The sequence below is a fragment of the Macaca mulatta genome, chromosome 14 (genome assembly GCF_049350105.2).
Source record: "Macaca mulatta isolate MMU2019108-1 chromosome 14, T2T-MMU8v2.0, whole genome shotgun sequence".
Classification (NCBI taxonomy): Eukaryota; Metazoa; Chordata; class Mammalia; order Primates; family Cercopithecidae; genus Macaca; species Macaca mulatta.
Window position 1 is genome coordinate 124,082,429 of NC_133419.1, and position 25,072 is coordinate 124,107,500.

At 45.6% G+C, this 25,072-nt stretch overlaps 1 protein-coding gene across 13 annotated transcripts in view; it reads left to right on the top strand.

The window, feature by feature from the left end:
* Nucleotides 1–25,072, top strand: part of GRAMD1B (GRAM domain containing 1B) — a 269,048-nt gene that overhangs the window by 114,832 nt on the left and 129,144 nt on the right. For 12 of the 13 annotated variants that reach the window (XM_015115996.3, XM_077964549.1, XM_077964551.1 and 9 more), the window contains one exon: nt 7,890–7,967. The exons of the other annotated variant lie outside the window; for it this stretch is intronic. In XM_015115996.3, the coding sequence (XP_014971482.1) occupies nt 7,890–7,967 (78 nt within the window). The remainder of the gene's footprint in view (nt 1–7,889; nt 7,968–25,072) is intronic. 13 annotated transcript variants of the gene reach the window in all.

Consider the following 25,072-nt stretch of genomic DNA (forward strand, 5'->3'; position numbering starts at 1 on the left):
TTTTGTTTTAATTTATTTTTTGTAGAGATGAAGTCTCACTGTATTGCCCAGGCTGGTCTCAAAACTCCCAGGCTCAAGGGATCCTCCTGCCTCAACCTCCCAAAATGCTGGGATTACAGATGTGAGCCACCTCACCCGGTCCCAATAACCATTAAATAGAGAAGTATTCATGAGTTGTAATGAGCTAGGAAGATATTTAGCTGGATTTTGAATCCCTGAATCTTTGACCAGGGATTCTACCCACTGCTGCAGGTCCCCATGGGAGCCATTAAGTGTTAACCTTCTAACTTGGTAGACACATTCTCAATATTCACATGGTACTTCTAAGTGGTGTTTGAGGATATTGAGGGACGTTGTGTAAGGAATTGGCAGTACCCTAGTCACATTTGTTTACTTATTTTCTATTATTAGACTTTTCCATACCTGCTTGCCAGTGGCACACAGAAACTCTTCTCTTTTATTCTCTCCATCTTTGCTACCTGCCTTCTCTTCCCCCATACACCTTTCCTACTTAAGCTGAAACAGTAAATGCCAGAGTCATTTTACATGTAGAAATAATTTAGCATGAAAACCCAGCTCTCTTTTCTGTCTGTGGTGTTGAGGCCCTACTTTTCAGGCTAAGGGCCTCTTCTGTTATCTTTCTCCCATGCACTGGCTATTTCAAAATATTCTGACACACTAACTGAATACTCAGTGTAATAGATATCCACCATTTATGATACACTCACCAAGGGCCTGATACTGCCCTAAACATGTTCTACAGATGATTTCTACCATTTCTAATCCCCACTGCAATGTTTTCTTTTTTTTTAACTTTTATTTATTTATTTTTAAGTAACGGCAATCTTGAATCCAACAGAACTGCAGTCGTTTAAGGCATGCATTATTACCCACATCTGACTCTTAGAAAAGTGAAATAATTTTCTCAATCTCCCCCTCTGCTAAGTGGCGGAGTCAGGACTAGAATGTGCGTCTCTCTGACGCCATATCCTGAACTCAGATACTGTGACTGGATTATTCACAACTTAATCCTCTGTGCAGTTCTATAAATAGAGGACTAAGTTGTGAGTAATCACAATAAGTCTCCATTTTTCGGGAAATAGGCTAAGGGAGGATAAGTGACTTGGCCAAGGTTAGAAGGCTAATAAGAAACAAAGCCTATGTCCCAAGGACCTCAGTCCAGAAAAACAAAAAAGAAACAAAGCCAGAGGGCAAACCCAGGTTTGTCAGCCTTGGTACTATTTCTACTGTATCACTGCTTAAAATACTGTATTTCCCCATTTTTATTAACAAAGACATCTATAACTGCCACTCAGAGCCTTTTGCAGCTTCTAATTAGCACGAGATAATTGATACTAATAGGAAAGACTGCCTCAGTTGCAACCAGAAGTAAAGAAATGCAGTACATTAGTCTATGCAGCCTTGGTGTGGGTAAATGTGGTTTCCATCAGGCTCTGGAAATACTGCATTACAGCCTACACACCCCCATGACTACTTGGGACCACCTGAATCTCTCAGAACCCCTTCTGGGCATAGGAGGCTATGACTTTTGTAGTATTGCCTGGAAGAGAAAGAGCTGTTTCTCCCTAGGAAGCACCTCCTCAGTAGAGGTTGCCATATTCCGTCTTTCTAGCAGTAAAGCCGTGCCTTTCAGAGGGCAGAAGGACGGCTTCCTGGTGGTTTGTGGGTTTAGTCTGTACTTTCTGCACGTGTCCTGGGTACAGGGAGGGAGGAAGGGAGATCACTGGAATCATGAGAATTTGCCCAGCCTGCATTGCAGAGCTTCCTGGTCACGACCTAGTGAATTTCTGCCTTGTGGAACGTGCTTTGGCTCAGATGCCTATGGATTTTTCCCAGTCCTTCCCAGTGCTGCTAGTATTAATGTGGCCTTCCAGGATAAGCTCCTGCACTAGCATGCTGATCTTAAACAAAACCAGGATTCTGCTTCAGCTGGTTTCCTTCAGGAATATCCCAGATTTTACCAAGAGCTTCCCACCTTATTTAGGAACATGGTCTACTGTTCCAAAATTTAATTTATACAATGAATTTTATCTGAGGCTTGAATGTACAGCAGGAGGATTTAAGTCATCCTAGTTCCATATCTAGCTGTCTTGAGCGAATGGCAAACAGTTGCTTATACAAATTCCCTTCCTTGCAGTGTTAAGCCATCTTTCAGTCATCCGGTGCCCAGGCAAAGACATTCCAAATCCTAGTTTAGAGTTTCTTTTTCAGGGTTTCCAACAGACCGGTCATTTCATCTGTGAGTGCCCTCTGCTGGACTTCCTCCAAGTTCTTTTCAACCTCCTGGATCCCAGAGTGGACCCAGACTGGATGCTTGTCCCACTAAGGCTTTGACTCATCTGGAGTGGAGGGGGATGTGCTTTTTGACCTTGTAGCATTCTGCACTCCTTTATCAACACCCTGCATGGAGGTTGCTTTATTCATGGTCTCAGAAGATTGGTAGATTTATTTAGGGAGGAGCGTGAGTTGCCTGGAGTCCAGGTGGCCTGTATCATTGGAAAAGGCTCATAGAAGAGAAGAATTGAAAGGGTGTGTGTGAGACGGTGAGGCAGTGTCTGAATCTCTGGAAATTCTGCTCAACAATATTATTTCATGGGATTGAGTGGAGAAGTGGTTGGCGTCAATGCATCAATGCATCCATTTAACTTCTTTTTTTTTTTTTTTTGAGATGGAGTCACTCTGTCATCTAGGCTGGAGGGCAGTGGCACAATTTTGGCTCACTGCAACCTCCATCTCTCAGGTTCAAGTAATTCTCCTGCCTCAGCTTCCCAAGTAGCTGGGATTATAGGCGTGCACCATCACACCTGGCTGATTTTTGTATTTTCAGTAGAGACAGGGTTTCAACATGTTGGCCAGGCTGGTCTCAAACTCCTTACCTCAGGTGATTCACCCGCCTTGGCCTCCAAAAGTACGGGGATTACAGGCGTGAGCCACTGCACCCGGCCCATTTAACTTCTTTAAGACTGTTGAAAAACAAGCTGCAATAATGGGACAAGAGAGGACCAGGCCTCTGCCGAGGGTACTGAAGGAGGACAGATCCAGTATGTACCCTATGCCTGTTGCCACCATGGATTTATCTAGAGTCCCTCCAGCTCAATATTCACTTCTCTGATGTGTTCCCTGCAGCTTTGCAACAGAGGTGTCTGCCAGCTACACCTTATTCATTTTTCTGCTGTTGTTGCATTACAGTCCACAGTGAATATTTGTATGTCTTAAGACGGGGAGCTCCTTGCTGAAGAGACCTTGTCCTGATCATCTTTACAGCACTGTCTCCTAGCACAGTGCTGGGTACATGAGAGTGGTAAATGGAATTGAACTGGAATGCCTTTTCTTCTCATTTCTGCATATCTTCAGTCTATCCAGTGTCAGCACAAAAACCTTGTTGTTGTTAAGACAGAATTCTCTTACTGGTCCCAGAAGGAGATGACATTTCTGCATTCTGTGTTCCCATAGCACTTAATACATACTATTGAGAGTTATCATTTTTGTGCTTTTAAATATAGTTATTTATGTTGAATCTTACTTTCCAGATTCTAAGCACTTTGAGAGCAGGATCTTTGTTTGATTCATGTCTTTCTTTTCCTATAACCCACAAAATGATGCCTTGCATATAGAATAATAGCACCTAGCATTTATATAGCAGTTAAAATGTGACAGATGCTCTTTTCCATACTTCACATTTCTTTTTCTTTCCTCCTTCTTTCTCTTTCTTTCTCTTTTTCTTTCCCTCTTCTTTGACTCCCGTCTCCTCCTCTCCCCCCTCCCTCCTCCTCCCCCTCCCCTCTCCCTCCGCTCTCCCTTCCTTCCTCTCCCCTTTCCTCCCCTCCCCTCCCCTCCCCTCCCCTCCCCTCCCCTCGCACAGTGCTGGGTACATGAGAGTGGTAAATGGTAAATGGAAATGGAAATTGAAATTGTAAGCGGTAAATGGAATTGTCACTGGACTAGCTGTCTTGAGTGAATGGCAAACAGTTGCTTATACAAATTCCCTTCTTTGCAGAGTTAAGGCATCTTTCAGTCATCGATGCCAAGGCAAAGTCATTCCAAATCCTAGTTTAGAGTTTCTTTTTCACGGTTTCCAAAAGACAGTTTCATCTGTTAGTGGCCTCCCCTTCCCCTCCCTCCCGTCTCCCTTCCTTTCCTCTCCCTCCCCTCCCTTCCCTTCCTTCTCCCTTCCTATCCTTTCCCTTTCTCTTTCCTTCCCTTTCCCCTCCCTTCTCTTCTCTTCTTCTTTTTTTTTTTTTTTTTTTTGAGACGGAGTCTCACTGCATCGCCCAGGCACGATCTCGGCTCACTGCAACCTCTGCCTCTCTGGTTCAAGTGATTCTCCTGCCTCAGTCTCCCAAGTAGCTGGGATTACAGGTGCTCGCCACCAAGCCTGGCTAATTTTTTTCTTTTTTTTTTTTTTTTTAGTAGAGGCGAGGTTTCACCGTGTTGGCCAGGCTGGTCTCGAACTCCTGACCTCAGGTGATCCACCTGCCTCAGCCTCCCAAAGTTCTGGGATTACAGGCGTGAGCCACCACACCCGGCCTCTTCTCTTTTTCTTTCTTTTTCCTTCCTTCCTCCCACCACAGTCTTCCAAGTAACTGGGACTACAGGTGTACACCATCATGCCTGGCTAATTTTTTTTTTTTTAGAGATGGGGTCTCACCATGTTGCCCAGGCTGATTAGGAACTCCTGGCCTCTTCTCTTTTTCTCTTTTTTTTTTTTTTTTTTTTTTTGAGACGGAGTCTCGCTCTGTCTCCCGGGCTGGAGTACAGTGGCGTGATCTCAGCTCACTGCAAGCTCTGCCTCCCAAGTTCACACCATTCTCCTGCCTCAGCCTCCCAAGTAGCTGGGACTACAGGTGCCCACCACCGTGCCCAGCTAATTTTTTGTATTTTTAGTAGAGATGGGGTTTCACCCTGTTAGCCAGGATGGTCTCGATCTCCTGACCTCGTGATCCGCCTGCCTTGGCCTCCCAAAGTGCTGGGATTACAGGCGTGAGCCACCGCGCTCGGTCCTCTTTTTCTTTCTTTTTCCTTTCTTCCTCTCACCACAGTCTTCCAAGTAGCTGGGACTACAGGTGTACACCATCATGCCTGGCTAATTTTTTTTTTATAGAGATGGGGGTCTCACCGTGTTGCCCAGGCTGATTAGGAACTCCTGGCCTTTTCTGTTTTTCTTTTTCCTTCCTTCCTCCCACCACAGTCTTCCAAGTAGCTGGGACTACAGGTGTACACTATCATGCCTGGCTAATTTTTTTTTTTATAGAGATGGCGGTCTCACCATGTTGCCCAGGCTGATTAGGAACTCCTGGGTTTGAGCGATCATCCGGTCTCAGCCTCCCCAAGTGCTGGGATTACAGGCATGAGCCAACCCGCCGGGTTCCGTGTTGTAGTCTCTTAACCATTGTCTTGATGATGCTTCTTGTACACATAGCGTGATATGAATCTTGTTGGATGCACGTAGTTTGATATTTATTTGAAACCAGTGCACAGTTTGAAGGTGACCCATTGTTGCTTTCTTCTCTGCCATCTGAACTGTTTTCTAAGCTATGGGAAGGAAGGCCAGAGTGGGGCGCCAGAAAGGAGGCGGTCCCTGGTTCTGGTTCCTGAGGCTCCTGGTTGGTTTTCTTTGTTGTTGTTCTGGTTTGGAAGTCAACAGTGCCATCTAGTGGCTTAACTTGCAAATATCAGCTTAGAATTATTTTTCTGAAATCCTGGTACATGGCCTTGAGTCTAGCCCCCTTTATTGGTTTAAAATTTTGATTGCCAGGGGGAGGATGGGGGGACTAAGAAGAACCAGCTCATCCTGGCTCAGCAGGGTCAAGTGTGACCTCTGCTTTGAGGAGGCTGCAATGCTGATTGTGGTTGGCTTGGTTGAGCCCCGTTGACTGTTGTAAGTGGTGTGTTCTCCTGCTGTGTAGACCCTGCCTCTGGAGCTGTGTGGGCTTTGGAATTTGAGTTACAGTCATCTGTGTGCTGCCTACTGTGGAGTGACACTTGTCCCAGGTTGTATATAAGAGGATGCTTGATGCATATAACAGGCCAGTTCCAAGTAAGACATCTCATGAGTTAACAACATTGTAGAGAATTTGGTTATGAGGAGTTCGTAATAGGCAAGTCCATCCGAGCTGGCAAAGTGAAAATGATGAGCAGCCACTGCATCGTGAACAAGCCGTAAAAACGTGCTGCACGGAAAGGAAAGAGCAAAGGATTCCCTACACAGTGAGTTCTGCCGAGCAGCTGGAGGCTTTGTGTACGGCGCTGTTCTGGTTTCTGGTGTGTGTGGTAACGTGTATGGTTTCTTGTGTCTGTGTTTGAAAGCTGGATGTAAATTGCTTTTCAGGTCATTTACTTCTTGCTGGAAGAATGGAACATAAGAGCATGTGGTAACTGTAACCACAGAACTCGTGCTTTGGCTGAGAGTGTACAGACACTGGAGCAAGCACTTGCTCTGCAAGATTGTCCAGTTTGCGTTCTGCTGGGCATCTAGGCTAAGGAATATCCTCTGTAGAGACCAGTGCACCTTAGTGCAGCAGATGATCCACCAGAACAAGGAGAAAATGATGGGTATGTGGTAGCCTTGGTTATAGTGACATTTATGGTAATAGGGATTTATTATTAGTAGAACCTATGTAAAGCAGAGGTTGGCCAACTTTCTGGTAATAAGGATTTATTATTAATAGAACCTATGTAAAGCAGGGGTTGGCCCACTTTCTCTGTACAGGGCCAGATGGTGAGCACTGTGGGCTTTGTGGGCCTATAGTGCCCACAACTCTGCCTTAGTTACTCAATTCTGCCTTCACCACTCAGCTCTGACATGGTAGCAGGAAAATAGATAAAGATAATATGTAAATGTAGGCGTGACTGTGTTCCCGTAAAACTTCATTTCTGGACACTACATTTAAATTTCACATCATTTTCACTTGTCATGAAATATTCTTTTTTGGATTTTTTTTCTTCCAACCACTAAAAAGTACAAAAAGCATCCTTAGCTCACGGGGCTGAGCGAAAACATGTGGCTCTAGGTTGAGCCTAGAGTTTCTAGTTTGTGGACTCCTGATCAGATGGCTGGAGTATTTAATAATAATTAATGAAAATGATTTGTTCATCAGCTATGTGGGCAGTTAGTGTCATGAGTGTCTGATAAGCTTTTCTCTCCCTGGAGTAAAAGGAAAGGTCATTATTTCCCATATTACTATAAGATGTGACCTCCCAAAAGAACTCTGCCTGAACTAAAGCTGTGTAATTATCTCACCTACAGTGCTTTAAGGTGTGGGGTTCCACCCTTTATTCCTTCTTCTATTTCTTATCCTCCTCAGCCTCCCCCGGAGGCAGAGTAGCAGACTAAGTGACCCCAGACCCCATCCAGCCTTTTGCCTTACTGGGGAAGCAGAGTAGGTGACTCCTGGCCCCATCCAGTCTTCTGTCTTACTGGAATCTCCCTCCTCCCACACCTCTCACACCCTTCCCCCAACACCCCACCCAGTCCACGTCAGTGGTTTGAGAGTCTCTGGTGGGCTGAGGAGAATGGGATTATAATCCCATCAGAGAGAGGAAGAGGAGTGGGCAGAGAGAATGCTGGAGGCATTTGCTGGTTGTGGTATATATAGCCAGGGAAGAGCGTGGTAGCCGGGCGAGATGGGCCTCTTCTGTTTTGGCTGGCAAAAGACAGTCTGCAGGTGTGATGGCCGGGGATTTTACCAGCCTGGTGTCGTTTCTCATATGGTCTAACTGTGCATTCTCTATGCTAGACTTACTTGGGGGAACTTGTATCTTTAAAATTTTGTAAGCCCATGTCTTTGTCTAGTTGAAGTCTAAGTGACCTCCCCCAGGGTTGAGAAAGCAGCTGAAGTTAACGGTTGATATCCTGTGTCTTTCCTCAGCAGCCAACAGAGCAGTCAGCAGAGCAGCCACGATGACGATTCTAGCAGGTTCCTGAGTCCTCGAGCGCGGGAAGAAAGGTAAAGGTCCAACTTGGAGGGCGAGATGGGGGCAAAGAATAGAGGGGGTGGGGTGGAATGTTTGAGGAAGATTGTGCCTCTGCTCTGTGCAAAAAAAATGTGGAAAACTGAAGAGGAATGGGAGAGCCTCAGACCAAGACGAAACTTTCACCCCAGAAAGGAAAAGGGGTAACACAAAGGGGCTGGTCTGGAGGCTTTTTGTGTTCAGCAAAAGAAGTCAACATGTGGCAAAGCAAATAGGTTGAAAAGACTTCATACTGAGCCGGGCGTGGTGGCTTACACCTAATCCAATTACTTTGGGAGGTCGAGGCGGGTGGATCACTTGAGGTCAGGAGTTCGAGACCAGCCTGGTCAACATGGTGAAGCCTCATCTCTACTGAAACTACAAAAATTAGCCAGACACGGTGGCATGTGCCTGTAATCCCAGCTACTCCGAGGCTGAGGCAGCAGAATCGCTTGAACCCGGGAGGTGGAGGTTGCAGTGAGCCAAGATCGTGCACTCCAGACTGGGCGACAGAGGGAGACTCCATCTAAAAAAAAACAAAAACAAAAAACAAAAAACAAAACCTTACAGTGGAATTAGGACTTGAGTCATGCCCTACAGGTTGGGTACAATGTGGATCAGGAGGTGAAGGGCATTTTGTGCCTGAGGAAGTTGCATAGCCCAGGATGTCAGGTGTCGGATGGCGTCAGATGGCAGCAGGGTTAATGAAAAATGAGGCGGGATGTCTGCGATGCAATGAGAATATAGAGGCTCTTCAATGCTTGGTTGAGGATGGGAGATACAGCTAGCTAAGCACTCAGTGTGAGGCCCAGCCCGCGCCTGCTTCACGCGGTGCCTGTGAATGGTAGACAGTGGTGGATTTGCCGTAGCAAGTTAAACTTCTTTGCCTACAGAAAGCTGATGGTATTGATGTTAACTAAAAGGAAGTCTCAGCTGGCCTGCCGCGGAGGCTCTGCTTTTTGTCTAGCTCTGTTTATGGTTTTTATCAACGAGCTGGGTGAAAAAGCAGAAGGTGCTTTTACCACATGTGTCAACTTATGGTGGACCCTCTGCTGAGAGGGGGTAGAGGACACTAAGTATGATGGAATCAAGATTTATTATTATTTTGAGTAGAACAATGGGTGGAAACCAAGGAGATGCTTTCTTTTTAATGGAAATGTGATTTTTTTTTTTTCCTTAGAGTCTCGCTCTGTCTCATAGGCTGGAGTACAGTGGTGCAATCTCAGCTCACTGCAACCTCCACCTCCTGGGTTCAAGTGATTCTCCCACCTCAGCCTCCAGAGTAATTGGGGTTAGAGGCATGTGCCACCACACCCCTCTAATTTATAATTTTAGTAGAGACGGGGCTTCACCGTGTTTGTCAGGCTGGTCTTGAACTCCTGGCCTCAAGTAATTCACCTGCTCCGGCCTCCCAAAGTGCTGAGATTACAAGTGTAAGCCACCATGCCCGGCTCACTATGAAGTCTTGAAATGTCTATGAAATATGATATTATCTTGTATATTTATATTAGAAAAGATTTATTTCACAAGTGTAGATTTGCCACAGGGAGCCTAATTTGATAGGATTTCATGTGAAAAAGAAAGAATATTTTTATTTTCCAGCCAAATATGAGCCAATAATATGACACAACTACCAAATGATCTTTGAAAGTTTTTAATTCATTCATGGGAGCAGGGTGCATGGATTAAAAGAAAAAAAAAAGACGTCACTGTAATCTGTACTAGTATGATCATATTTCATGGATTATTCCAGTTCTTTGGAAGTGGATACTGATGCATTAGAGTCCAGAAAAGAATGATTATATGATAAATATATCATTATAATATGAGTTGGTTGTGGCCCTGCACAGCAGCTCACACCTGTAATCCCAGCATTTTGGGAGGCTGAGGCAGGCAGATCACTTGAGGCCAGGAGTCTGAGACCAGCCTGGCCAACAAGAGGAAGCCCCGTCTCTGCTAAAAATACAAAAATTAGCCGAGCATGATGGTGCACGCCTGTAGTCCCAGCTACTCCAGAGGCTGAGGCAGGAGAATCACTTGAACCCAGGAGGTGGAGGTTGCAGTGAGCCAAGGCTGTGCCACTGCACTCCAGCCTTGGCGGAAAACAAACACACAAACAAACAAAAAAATGAAAAAAACCAGTTGGTTGAAGGAAAGAAATGTAGCTTGGAAAAGAGATTTTTGGATATCTGAAAGCTGAAGAAATAGAATCGGAGGGTTAGAAGTCAGTGAGAAGGATTGCAGCTTAGGATAAGAAAGCGCTCTTCCGTGATAGAGCTGTAGTCACTTGGATTTTCTATCTGAGAACTGAGAGCTGAGTGACTAGCGGGTGGGGCATGTGTACAGTGTGGCTATGCTGAACAAAGGAACGATTCACATTCCAGGCGGGACAGCGAGCGATTTCATCGCACTTCTCAGGATGACACGTAATTTGAAATTGATGAACTGTTTATTTCCATTTAATATTTTCCTTTCTTTTTCTTTTTGTTTTTTTTTTTTGAGATAGGGTCTCTGTCACCCAGGCTGAAGTGCAGTGGCGTGATCTCAACTTACTCCAACCTCTGCCTCTAGGGCTTAAGTGATTTTTCCCACCTTAGCCTCCTGAGTATCCGGGACTATAGGCACCTGCCACCATACCTGGCTAATTTTTGTATATTTTTGTAGAGACGAGGTCTTGCCACATTTCCCCAGCTGCTCTGAACTACTGAGGTCAAGTGACCCGCCTGCTTCAGCCCGCAAAGTGTTGGTATCACAGGCGTTAGCCACCACCCCACTTAATATCTTCTGACTACACTTGACTGTGGGTAACAAACCGCAGGTAAGGGGGGGACTACTGTAATCTCTCCCTTTCATAGGAGTGTTCAAGCAAAAGCTGGGTGCTGTGTCAAAGGGGATTTCGTTCTGGTTGAGAGAGTGGAACCTCTCTAGTCCTTATTTCTTTAGATTATAAGGTCTTGTGAGTTCTGCCCTAGTTCTCAGTTTTGTGCCCCCTATTAATCAAAACAGTTCAGCTCATCGATTTAGACCCATGTATATGGAGACATGGCACTCCCAAGGAGCAAAGACTAATCATCCTTGTCAAGATGCTTAATCAGGTACGATCTGATCTGATGGCAGTTCTCTCAGTCCCTAGAGTACCCTCCACTGTCTGTGCAAAGCTTTCTAGATTGCAGCAATCATAATCTCAAAATTAGAAGAGGCCACAGAGGTCCCCCAGCACAGCCACCTTCCCTGTGCTATGCACCAAACATTTCCAGAAGTATACTGTCCATTTCTGAGCGTGATGTCTTTGGCTGTTCTTCTACCAGTTCTATGATTGACAGTTCCTTAACTCACTTTATATTATCTCTGCTGCTTGGGGCGTTCCTGGAAGAGATGAGTAGTGCTGAGACGCATATACCCTAATATATTTTTCCCAAGGACATAGCTGCTTGCTAACTAGAGAGAACTCTGCCTTTTGTTTGGTATTTGGGACTTTACATTGATATAAATTCTGTTCTAACTTCTCCTTTCTAACCGCTCACTCCTCCCACCACAGGAAATGTTACAAAGGTTCTCCCATCTAAACCTCTGCCCAGAAAAACTCTCGATTTCTTCCCTGGTCCGTTGTTCCCATCTTGGCCCACTCGCAGCCCCCTAAGCTCTTGATGGTGGATGGAGATGTTGTTTTGCATCAGCTCACTTTGGAGAGTATGAGGAACAGAGAGAATGTGGTCAGAAGTATGCTTCCTCTGGCGGTCCCTGTGACCGGCCCACCCCACCCACCCCCAAAACCTCGGAAATTGGCTCTAGTGTGTGTTCACTCACCGTCGCCCTTCTGAAGAAAGTCTTTGTTCTCTTCTTGGCTGCTGGGTTCCTTCTCCTGGAGAGAACAAGTTTCCGGAGCTCAAATTAGTCTCCCAGGCTCAGCTCAGAACTAACTCACACTCTGCACCTGATTCTTCCTACCCACTTGAGAGTCTCCAGGTGTTTAGGACTTTGATCTGTGATGTTCTGACCTGGGGTGAGATTGGAACCCTGGGGAGATGGGGGCAGTGGTGGGCATCTGGCCTGTGCTCCTCGTTCTGGCCCCCTCTGAGGGACAGTGCACCAAGCCGTGAATGGCGGCATTTCCTGCACTGGTGCGGCCTCCCTGCAGTCCTCTTCTTTACTCTTCATAATGCCCCTGGGTGGCAGGTGGAGCTGCTGGTATTGTCACTGACTGAAAACGGTCAAGGATGAGGTGGATATTATGGATTTTTTTTTTTCCTGTGGCTGCTTCTAATTTTCCAAACCACATCATCAATTGTACCATGAAAAATTGTTTCATAGAGCAGGCGAAATAATTAACATTGATTTCTTCTACTTTAAAGATTCAAATTATAACCTTTCAGTACCGGATGCACTTTCAACGGGTTTAATAAAATATTGTTTTTTTTTTTCTTGTTTTTGTGTAAGGTTCGGAACGGTTATCATTAATTTAGAGACTACATAGCTACCCTGCTATACACGGCAGTGGGTAGAATGCTTTCATATGGTGTTCAAACCTAAGGATTTCTGAGAAAGGTTTTTTCCTTATTCACACTGATGCTCTATCCTGAAGGAAAGCCTTTGGAACCATGACAGGAGTAGAGGGTAGGTTAAAGGACTGTGACATACATTTGCTGGGTGGGTGTGGCATGAGCGAGAAGGGTTGATTTTTATGAAAATGTGTTTATTAGGAAATGGAGATTGTCTCAGAGATAAGAATAATTCTTCCAGGTTTCCAGTAGAAAGCAAAATAGGTAACTTCCCCAAAGTGTGTGTGTAATGGAATGCAGGACATTAATTCATTCTTTTTTTTTCCTTTTGAGACAGAGTCTTGCTCTGTTACCCAGGCTGGAATAGTGGCACGATCTTGGCTCACTGCAACCTCCACCTCCCAGGTTCAAGGGATTCTTCTGCCTCAGCCTCCTGAGTAGCTGGGACTATAGGTGTGTGCCACCATGCCTGGCTAATTTTTGTGTTTTTTGGTAGAGACAGGGTTTCACCATGTTGGCCAGGCTGGTCTAGAACTCCTGACCTCAAGCAATCCACCTGCCTCTGTCTCTCAAAGTGCTGGGATTACAGGCATGAGCCACTGCACCCAGCCTAACTGTGCATTTGTAAAGGCAATTTACTTAGTGTTACTCAACCCTCAACCGTAGTTACCTCCTTTGTAAAAATTTGATGTCCATTGGATTTTCTTGTAAAGAATACACGAGAAAACAGTCGTAAAGAGCCAGTAAGTAGGTGCTTGACAAATGGTAGCTGCTCGTGCTCTGATTCTGGCTATCATAACATTTTACTCTCAGTTTCCTACCAGATCTTACATTCTTCTGTTCTTGACAAAGCCGGGCACCATGGCTCACCCCTGTAATCCCAGCACTTGGGGAGGCCGAGGTGGGTGGATTGCCTGAGCTCGGAAGTTCGAGACCAACCTGGGCAACATGGCAAAACCCCATCTCTACCAAAAATACAAAAAATTAGCTGGGCATGGTGGCATGTGCCTGTGGTCCCAGCTACTTGGGAAGCTGAGGTACAAGATCCCTTGAGCCTGGGAGGCGAAGGTTGTAATGAGCCTAGATTGTGCCACTGCAGTTCAGCCTGGGTGACAGGGTGAGACCCTGTCTCAAAAAATACAAATAAAAATAAAAATAAAGAAAAAGCAAAGACAGAATGAAGGTATAGAATATTGAGCATCTGCAAATGTCACCCATATATACTCCGGATAAATAGACTAAGTTGTGCTATTTCCCCCTCAAGAAACTGATTCTCTTATGGTGTGATATACCTACAAATAAACAAGTATAATAGAATGTAATAGTTGACTTAAAGAATTATGCATAAGGTAATACAACTGAAGAATTTTACAAGCTGGGTGTGGTGGCTCATGCCTGTAATCCCAGCAATCTGGGAGGCAGAGAGGGGTGGATCCCTTTGAGGCCTGGAGTTCGAGACCAGTCACCAACATGGCAAAACCCCATCTCTATTAAAAATACAAAGATTAGCCGGGTGTGGTGGTGTGCGCCTGTAGTCCCAGCTACTCAGGAGGCTAAGGTTGGAGAATCACTTGAGTCCGGGAGGCAGAAAGTGCAATGAGCTGAGATCGCACCACTGCACTTCACCCTGGACAACAGAGTGAGACTCTGTCTCAAAAGAAAATGAAGAAGTTCACTAAGTGCTTACTATGTACTTAAACCTGTGCAGTAAACTTTGCATACATTTTAAAATATAATCCTCTCAACAGCCCTATCAAGTACATGCCATTATCTGCATATTAGAGTTTAGAAAAACCAAGGCTTGGGGAATTAAACTTGCCACAGAGAAACACAGCTACTGTTTGGGGTGAGGGCAGAGGTGGGAGGGTTTCCAGAAAACTCCACAGAGGGGGCTGTGCTTCAGCTGAGAACTGCAAGAGGAGTAGGAGTCTGTCACATGGACAGCATTTGCAAGCGAGGGAACAAGATGTACATAAGCATGGAGGCGGGAGAAAGCAAGGCATGTTCAGGAACCACAAATACTTCAGTGTGCTGCAGCATCATATTCTAGGAGAGGGGTAGTTAGTGAGTGGCCAGGAAAGGCCTTTGGACAGGTAGGCAAGTGCCTGGTCATGCCATGTCCTGCTGTAATAAGGAGTGAGTGTTCTTTATGGATGATTGGAAACCACTACGTTATGTTTTTTTGTTTGTTTGATTTTATTTTTTTAGAGATGGAGTCTTGCTCTGTTGCCCAGGCTGGAGTACAGTGATGCAGTCTCGGCTCACTGCAACCTCCTCCTCCTGGATTCAAGTGAATGCCCTGTCTCAGCCTCCTGAGTAGCTGGGATTAGCTGGGCGTCCGCCATCATGCCCAGCTAATTTTTGTATTTTTAGTAGAGACAGGGTTTCACCATGTTGGCCAGGCTGGTCTCGAACTCCTGACCTCAGGTGATCTGCCTGCTTTGGCCTCCCAAAGTGCTGGGATTACAGATGTGAGCCACCGCACCCAGCTGCCACTGAGTCATGTTGAGAAACGGAGTACCCGTGTGTCTTAGTTCAGGCGGCTATAACAGAATACCATAGACTGGGTGTCTTGTACATCACAGAAAATTATTTCTTTCCATTTTGGAGTCCGGGAAGTCCAAGACCAAGATGTGGGCATTCAGCGGGTGGTGAGGTACTGTTGTCTTCATAGACAGCTGTCCTCTTGCTGTGTCTTACATGGTAAAAAGGAGAACTCTGGTCTAGTGAGCCCCCTTATAGGGGCACTAGTTACATTCATGAGGGCTCCATTTTCATGATTTATGACCCCGCCTCTTAACACCATTGCACTGGAGGTTAGGATTTCAACATATCCAGTTGGGGGTGGGGCACCAACACTGAGTCTATAGCACCAGGTCGCTCCCAAATATTCCTGTGAGAAAAATCACACCTGAGAGGTGTTCAGAGTTGAGTCCTAGCCCCTTCAGGGCTGTGGGGGACGGATACCTCCCCCAGGGGCTCTCCAGGCTGGGCATTTGGGCATGGTGGATGCCAACCTGGATAACCTGTGGCCCAGCATTAACTGCCTGCCTGGCCCTGCTGTCTGCTAGGCAGGGATTCCAAGACGAAGACGTGGTCCCTGCTCTTGAGTAATTCTGCAGCCCCATGACTTAACGTGGCCATCAGGCATCAAGAACAAGGCTATGTGGGTGATGACACGTGGGAATGGAGGTGTGAACCTGGGGAGCCGATCTTCTCCCCTTGCCACCCCACGGCCCCAACTGAAAGCTTTGGCCCTCCTCCTCCCCCCTCGCCACCCCACGGCCCTGACTGAAGGCTTTGGCCCTCCTCCTCCACTGTCACACTCAGTGAGGGGGAGCCCTACCCCAGAAGTGTATCTCACGAGAGCATCAGGGACACGGTGAAAGAGTGATGCTCAAGGGAGACAGGAAGAGAGAGCAACATAAAGAAGTGGCTCCATGCCCATGGTGCACCCTGGTCAATAGAGGAAGGAGTGTGGGACCTGATGGAAATTTGGAGCTCAGGGAAAATGGTGGGAGGGCTTTACCTCTCTTGTGTAGCCCCTCAAGATTGACCCCTTGATGGCCCAGGAACAGCAGGTGCTAGAAGAATGGTATCCATGTGAGCATGGAAATGAGGCAGATTCTGGGGCCACCGGACCAAGGGGAGGGAAGGGCTCATCAGCACCCACCCAGGGAGCCTGTCCATTTATGTTCCCAGATAAAGGGTCCTAGAAGAGTTAAAAAAAAAAAAAAAAAGAAATCATGCCTGGCCTGTGGTTAATGTGTATGTGCCTACTAGTAGTAGTATCATAAAAATACTGGGTCGAGGAGGAAGGATTTGAGGTGCAGAGGTGGCAGTAAGTTTAATTTAGATATGTAGCGTGAACTACTCGTGGAGTGTGCCAGTGGAGAGATACACTGGGCCATTGGCTACGCCGTTTGAAGCTCAGGGGACGAGACTGAGCATGCTAGTTGGGCAGCCACCACTATGGAAGAGCACAGCAATGAGAATGTAGTTGAGGCAAGAGTCTTAGGATTAGCAAAGTTTAAGCAGAAGACAAAGGGAGGAAGAATTTTAAAAGATTGTCCATTGAAGCCAAGATGACTAGGAAATAGTAATGGAGAAGCAAGAAAGAATAGTTAAAAGGGTAGAAATAGGTAAGAAAAGGACTAAAAGGAATCCTCTGCAGTGGCAATTTGTGGAGATCATTGGTTACCACAGAGCACTTTCAGAAGAGTGTATCTGAGGGGAGGGAGAAGAGACTGACCGTAGTGATTTCATTCTAGAAGTCTGCCTGGGAAGAAGAGAAATAGGGAGGATACCTAGAGGGGAACACAGGGATGACTGGGGAAAATTATTGTTTTAATATGGAGAGACAGAAGCACTTTTTTGTAATCTCTGAAGTAGAAATTGATAGCTCAAGGCCGAGAATTTCAGAGAGGGTAAATTCATTTGTTCATTCATTCAAAAAACTGATCAATTATGCACTATCGGCCAAATGTGATGGCTGGTGCCTGTAATTCCAGTGCTTTGGGAGGCTGAAGCGGGAGGATCACTTGAGGTTAGGAGTTTCAGACTAGCCTGGGTGGCCTGGCAAAACCTCGTCTCTACAAAAAATAGCTACTGCACTCCAGTCTGGGCGTAGAGCAAGACCCTGTCTCAAAAAAGAAAGAGCACCATGTGCTGGGGTTTCCAGTCTTGTTGAAGGGAGAATATTAAACACGTTTGAGAATATGCAAACTTGGAATTTGGATGGGTGTCTTAAAGGAAGGGGACATAGTACCAGGCAAAGTGTACCGAAGAAGCTGGACCCGGCCAGAGGGGTTGGGGCCAAGGTGTAAGGCTTGGGCAAAGACTAGAAGGATGAATTGGAAACAGTGATGTGAGACAGATGAGATGGTATGGATGAGATGAGGCAGGAGCTTTGATGGCCAGGATGACCAGGATATAGTAATAGAGAAGCAAGAAAGAATAGTCAAAAGAGTCTTGGTCTTTATTTTACAGCCCAGGAAGCCACTGAAGATCTTTGAGACGGGAGATGACAGGATTAGATTTGCTTATGAAAAAATTGCTCACAAAAACACAGAGGCTGTTTCATGGATACTGGGAGATCAGCTGAGGTCCTTAGGAGACTGTTACTATATCCAAGCTAAGGATGTTTGTGTCTTGGAATGTGGATGGTGATAGTGCAAAAAAGAAGTAGACAAATTCAAGATATATTTAGGAGATAAAATGTCCAGGGCTTGATGATGAATTGGGTACATATGGGTGTGAGAGAAGGGAGGTGTTCAAAGTTGAGTCCTAGGATTCCAGCTTGCTCAGCTAGGGGGTACCATCTGTTGAAAGATAAGGAAGCAGAGTTTTAGAGGAGGCAAGAGAAGGTGGGTCCAGATCACAGGTGAGAAGATTACCTTTGAACAGGAGAGACTGATTGAGGTGGATGCAGTGAGTTCCTAGGTGCTATGGTAGGAAGGCGAGGAGGTTCGTGGCAGCAGTATATTTTCTCTGTGTGATGGAAAATGATGTCTCCTAACTGAGATCAGTGAAGGTGGAATGAGAATAGTGTGATGTTTAGATATAATTAATTTTTGAACTTTTTTTGTGTCAGCTTTTCTCCAAGTACCTTAAAAGACATTTGTGGCTGGGTGCAGTGGCTCACGCCTGTAATCGCAGCACTTTGGGAGGCTAAGGCGGGTGGATCACCTGACAGCTTGGTCAAAATGGTGAAACTCTGTCTCTACTAAAAATACAAAAATTAGCAGGTGTGGTGGTGCACGCCTGTAGTCCCAGCTGCTTGGGATGCTGACGCACAAGAATCATTTGAACTCAGGAGACAGAGGCTGCAGTGACCCGAGATTGCACCACTGTACTCCAGCCTGGGCAACAGAGCAAGACTCTCTCTCTCAAAAAAAAGGACTTTCGTGTCTTACATGTCATGTTAGGGCTCACCTCATTTCTTCCAGTTGAGGGAGGGAGTTGAGTCTTATCACACCTATTTTATAGGTGCAGGAGTAGGCTGTGGCTAATTCTGTTGCAGCACTTACCATATCCTTGTGTGCTATGTGATTTATCTGTCTCCCTGTTAGTTGATGAGATCCTGGGGACAGAAACTGTATATTTCTGTTGTCTCTTGTGCCCAGCACAGAGTAGGTGCTCGGAAATGGTTTGGGATTTGGAATTCAGGAACAAATGAATGGAGAAACCAAGGTACTGGCATTTGAGGTCAAGGGGCAAGTTTTAGGAGTTGACGCCGTCGTGCTAGAGTAAGATCGTCACTGCCAACTCGGGTCTAGCCACTGGGATAGATAGCTTCCTAGTAGAAGAAGAAGTCTTTTCAATTTTGCTTATTCTGTCCCAGAAATATGTCCCCAGTAGTATATTTCCAGAATAGTCTAGCTCTGTCTACCTGCCTGGCCAATGAATTCCCCATGGACTCACGGACACTCCCGTGATCCCTTACCATGGGGAGAAAGCCAAGTTGCAAAACCTCTGGGAGCAGTGCCCGCTGCTCCTCCCCTTCCCCCAGCACCAGCAGCTGACATCACATGCAGGTACAGCTTCATCCTCCTTGTCTGAGGACGAAGGAGGGGAGGAAACTCACCAAGTGCCCAGAGCTCTGCCAGATGTTGAAAGATGGAGGAGGGCTTCATCTGGAGCTGTGGCTTGGATAAAAGGCAGAGGGGATCTCGGTAACACAGGACCCCAGGCTTGCCCACCCTGGGCCCTCCACCTGCCTGTGTTTTATACTGAACCACAGGGAGGGGAGCCCTTATGTGCAGGAGTCCACAGTTGACAGCTGGGGTAGCTGCAGGGCAGCAAGTCCACGCAGCTCCAGAGTGAGCCCCCAGCTCTTGAGGTCTCAGCTGCCATGTGGCCAGCCCTCCCCTGAGCCCAGCATGGTGCAGAATCTACAGCCAGAGACCGTCTCATGCGGCACAGCTGTAAAGCAGGCTTGTCACTACCACGTCTCCTCCCTGAGGAAGAAGCTGGTCTTTCTGCGAGCCAAGTAGGTGGTGGGGACCCTGGAGATGAGGTTTGGGATTGCCTGGGTTGGCTCCCGTGTTTGGAGATGTTGTAGATCCCTGCCCAAGAGGGAGACTCAGTGATCCATTGCAAGAGGCTGAAGGGAAAGGCCAAGGGGTGTGGGTGGCTGGGATGTTGACTGGGAGACTAAGTCTGTGCCTCACTGTGTGCCTCCCAACAAGGTGCCTTGGCCTCCGGGTCCTTCTTCATAACTGGCCAGGGACCATTACTTTTCTCCTTTATGATAAGTTGCTCCAGTCCGTAAAGAAATTGGAAATCCTGAGAAAGGTGCGGTGGGGAACAGTGTAGTCGACCTGTGTAGGGTCCCCTGGGCAGGGGCACTGGCATCTCTGGGGTGTGGATCATTCTCTTCCACTTATAGGGACCTAAGTGGCAGGTGTTTGGGGCCATTGCTCAGTGTGTTCATTTCTATATCACCTCTTTGGGCACTTTGGTCTGACTCCAGAACCATTTGAGCACACATCAGATGTGGGGCATTTTTTCCTAAAACAGCCCCTGTACCTGGCAGATGGGCTGCAGTGGCACCTGGCTGAATCTGCCCTGCCCTCCTGGCCTCTGTAACTAGAAGAAGGAGGAGATTTCCTGGAGGAGGAAGAGGTTCCAGCCCCTAAGATTAGAATTAAATTTGAAGGCTGGCAGGCATTCAAGACAGAGTGTCATGTAAACTTACGGGCAGGTTTGTGTGTTTTTGCTTTTGTTTTGGCGTGAAGAGAAACATCACTGAGAAAGATGGAATGAATGAAGTGAGGAGGGAAAAGGAAGGAGAAAGGCAGAAAGAGAGGCCAAAGGGATTTCAGAGGTAGGGAAAGGCTAGAGGCAGTAGGTGGCTTTACCTCAATCCTCTCTCTCTCTCTCTCTCTCTCTCTCTCACACACACACACACACACACACACACATATACACACACAGGCATAGATGCCTGTGATTGTTTAGCTGTCTATTGACAAGGGTTTCTCATGGCTGAAGTTTTGAGGCTGGTGAGCAAAGACGATGTCCCTCTCTGATTAGATGACTTCTCTGGTACTGATATTCAGTGCTGTGCCTTGCACACAGTAGGTTCTCAACAGATAATGGTAGAATAAGGGAGTCTCTGACCCTGTGATGTGGTGCAAGGACAAGATTCAGTAATGGCTGCGGGGAACTCAGGTTTTGGAGACCAAAAGACCTTAGTTTAAATTCCAGCTCTACCACATCCTGGCTGTGGTGCTTTTGCAAAATCATTTCATCCTCTCTGAATGTTTCCTTTCTGAAAAATGAAGAAAATTGTACTTACCTTATGGAGCTTGTGGGGATCGAACTAAGATAAAATAAGAAAGGCACTTAGCACTGTGTCTGGACGTAGCACACAGTAAGTGGCAGCTTGTGTCACTGCCAGCAAACAGTAGGCTTGGGCTTAGCCTGCAAAGGGTGTGGAAGGTGAGTTCTGAGCTCTTAGAGAACCAGGAGGTTTGCAAACTTATTAAGGGAAGCCACACATGAGTCCATGAGAGGAAATGTTTGACTTCCCAGTTGCCAGGGGAAGCCAGTTATATAAGCTCTGGTTTTCACTGTCCTGGTGAGAGACAGCTGCCTTGAGGGTGGGGTGAAGAGCCCAGAGTGGCAGTTGTGTGGACGGGCTTCCAGACCCACCCGCAGGCAGCCCGCTCGGACTCCATGTGGAACGTGGGCCCAGAAGGTGTTCAGTTAGTTCCAGCTGATTAGGAAGAGGGCCCCATCTCAGAAGAGGCTCACTTTGATTAAATGCTGCAGTGGAAGCGTCCCTTTGGAAACAGCTTCAGTAGAGGCCCCAGATGCTCGTATTGTTCAGATCCCAGGAACAGTGTTGTTAATAGTGGTGCTGTTGGTGGAGAGGAAGTTCCGAGTTCTTCCTCCCTGTGAGTGACTCATCACTCAAACTGCCCTCAGCTCAGATTCCTCACCTGGGAGCTGTCACATCTCAGAGAGGCTGCCTCTTACCCCTTTGTCCCAGTAGAGTTTCTCTCCCTTACTTGCATCAGGATAAATGGCTTATTTGCCATGTTAGCATTAATCACATTATAATTGTATTGATCTGTTGACTTGATCATTGTCTGTCTCCCCAACTAGTCCCTAAATTGCATGAGAGCAGGGATCATCTTTGTTCTATTGTGTCCCCAACACTTAGCACGGTACCTGGCACATGATAGTACTTAAATACTAAATGAGTAAATGAACCAATAAATAACCGTGTAAGACTTTTTTGTTGCCTCCAGCATTCTAGGATCATGGGATTTTGTGACTGTAGCCCAAATGGCGGGCAAAGACTGGCCCTTACACATCTATTAACCTTTTTAAACTTCTCATGCTCATGGAAGTGTTTTGATCTGTGACCACCTCTCACATGTTCCCCTTTCTCTGATCCACGTGCACATATGCTTAGGGGGTCACATCGTCTTGTGGAAGACAGCACATAAGGCCATAAGGCCTTTTTTTTTTTTTTAAAGGTCTGAGCTAAGTTCTGATTTTTGAGGGCAGGGCAAAGAAGCAAGTGAGCGCTCCAGTCTTGCTCCTACCTCCCCAAGTTCCCAGCTTAGAGCTCCTCTTTAGCAGTCCTGGCTGCTTCTGTGACTGTCAGCAGAACTGTCCGCAGGTGTAACCATCACCTGCTCTGTTTCTCCTACTCCAGCATTTCTTCTTTGTGCCTGAGAAAGGGGAGTTGTTAATTATAGCTCAGCAAACTCCTCTTATCTTTGCTGATGCCATAGTTGGGACTTAGATTTGGACAACTGGCAGAATGGATGGTAATTTTTATTCCCCAGCTTCCCTACTTCCTGCTGGGAGAAATTCCATCCTCCTACCAGCCTCAGCGAAGAAGGAATGTGAGTGGGTGGCAACTCAGGGGCTCAAGGCAGAGAGTCCAATCTCAGGCTTGTCCTGCTCTCTGCTGCATTCTTTGCCTCCCTCGTACTCCAGGGTTGAGATGAAGTCAGGGGATAAACTGCTGGGTTCTCTTTTCAGTCACTCACTGATTAATCATGTAAGCTCAGGAGAGCTCTTTACTACTCCTCGCTTGCTTTTCTAGGTAATGAGGAAGTCATTGTACCAGAAGCTGATGCTCCGGCTTGGATGCAAACACCTATTACTAAAATTTGTTTGAGCACATACCATATATATATATATATATATACACACACACACACACACACACAAATGCAGGCACACATACACACACACATAAATTCTGTGTGCATTTCTGTACTAAATATTTTATGTATACTGTAACATAATGAAACAAATTTTAACAAGGTGGAATAAACATACATATAAATACAAGTCCTAATACGCTTTTTAAAAAATTTAAAAAATTCTATGAATACATAGTAGGTGTATATGTTTATGGGTTACATGAGACACTTTAATATAGGGATGTAATAGTCACAGCATGGAAGATAGGGTGTCCATCCCCTCAAGCATGTATTCTTTGTGTTACAAACAATTCAATTATACTCTTTTAGTTATTTTAAAATGTACGATGATTATTGACTATAATCGCCCTGTTGTGCTACCAAATACTAGGTCATATTCTTTCTATTTTTTTTGTACCCATTAATCACCCCACTTCCCCCCTACTTTTCCACTGCCGTTCCCAGCCTCTGGTAACTATTCTACTCTCTATCTCCATGAGTTCAATTGTTTTGCTTTGCTTTTTAGTTCCCACAACTAAGTGAGACCATGCGAAGTTTGTCTTTCTGTGCCTGACTTATTTCACTTAACATTAATGATCTCCAGTTCTATCCATGTTGTTGCAAATGACCGGATCTCATTCTTTTTTTATGGCCGAATAGTACTTCATTGTGTATATGTATCACATTTCATTTATCCAATCATCTGTTGATGGACATCTGGGTTACTTTGAAATCTTGGCTATAGCAGACTGGGCACAGTGACTCATGCCTGTAATCCCAGCACTTTGGGAGGCTGAGGCAGGCGGATCACTTGAGTTCAGGAGTTTGAGACCAGCCTGACCAACATGGCAAAATTCTGTCTCTACTAAAAATATAAAAAGTTAGCCTATAGTCCCAGCTACTTGGGAGGCTGAGGCTGGAGAATTGCTTGAACTTGGGAGGCAGAGGTTGCAGTGAGCCTAGATTGTGCCACTGCACTCCAGACTGGGCAACAGAGTGAGACTTCGTCTCAAACAAAACAAAACAAAACAAAACACAAAAAATAAAATCTCGGCTATTGTAAATAGTGCTGCAAATAAACATAGGAGTACAGGTATCTCTTTGATATACTGATTTCCTTTATTTTGGGTATATACCCAGCAGTGGAATTGCTGGTCTCTGTTTTTAGTTTTTTGAGGAATTGCCAAACTGTTCTCCATAGTGGTTGTACTAATTTACATTTCCACCAACAGTATACAAGGGTTCTCTTCTCTCCACATCCTCTCCAGCATTTGTTGCTGCCTGTCTCTGTGTATAAGCCATTTTAACTAGTGTGAGTAGTTTTTTTTGTTTTGTTTAGTTTTTTGGTTTTTTTTTTGAGATAGAGTCTCATTCTGTCACCTAGACTGGAGTGCAATGATGCGATCTCAGCTCACTGCAACCTCTGCCTCCTGGGTTCAAGCGATTCTCCTGCCTCAGCCTCCTGAGTTGCTGGGATTACAGGAGCCCACCACTACACCCAGCTAATTTTTTGTATTTTTAATAGAGTTGGGGTTTCACCATGTTGTCCAGGCTGGTCTTGAACTCCAGACCTTGTGAGTCACTGCCTCAGCCTCCTGAGCCACCACGCCCGGCCATCATTGTAGTTTTGATTTGCATTTCCCTGACCATCAATGATGTTGAGCACCTTTTCATATGTCTGCCAAATGTTGTCTCGCGTTCTGTGGGCTGTGTCTTCACTTTGTCGTTTCCGTCGCTGTGCAGAAGCTTTTTAACTTGATGTGACCCCATTTATTCATATTTGCATTGGTTGCCTGTGCTTGTGTGGTATTATGCAAGACATTTTTGTCCAGACCAATGTCCCGGAGTTTCCCCACAGTTTTCTTGTAGTAGTTTCACAGTTTGAGGTCTTAGGTCTAAGTTTTTAATCCAGTTGGATTTGATTTTTATATATGGTAAGATATAGGGGTCAAGTTTCATTCTTCTGCATATGGATATCCAGTTTTTCTACCACCATTTATTGAAGAGGCTGTTCATGCTCCAATGTATGTTCTTGACGCCTTTGTCGAAAATAAGTTCGCTGTAGATATGTAGATTTATTTCTAGGTTCTCTATTCTGTTATAGGTCTATGTGTCTGTTTTTTTTTGCTAGTATCATTCTGTTTTGGTTACCATAGCTCTGTAGTATAATCTGAAGTCAGGGAATGTGATTTCTCCAGTTTTGTTCTTTTCACTCAGGATAGCTGTGGCTATTCTGGGTCATTTGTGGTTCCACATAAATGTTAGGATTGTTTTTTCTATTTCTGTCAAGACTGTTACCAGTATTTTGATAGGGATTGCATTATATCTGTAGATTGCTTTGGTAGTATGGATTTAACAATATTGATTCTTCTAATCTATGAACATGGAATATCTTTCCATTTTTTTGTGTCCCCTTTTATTTCTTTTATC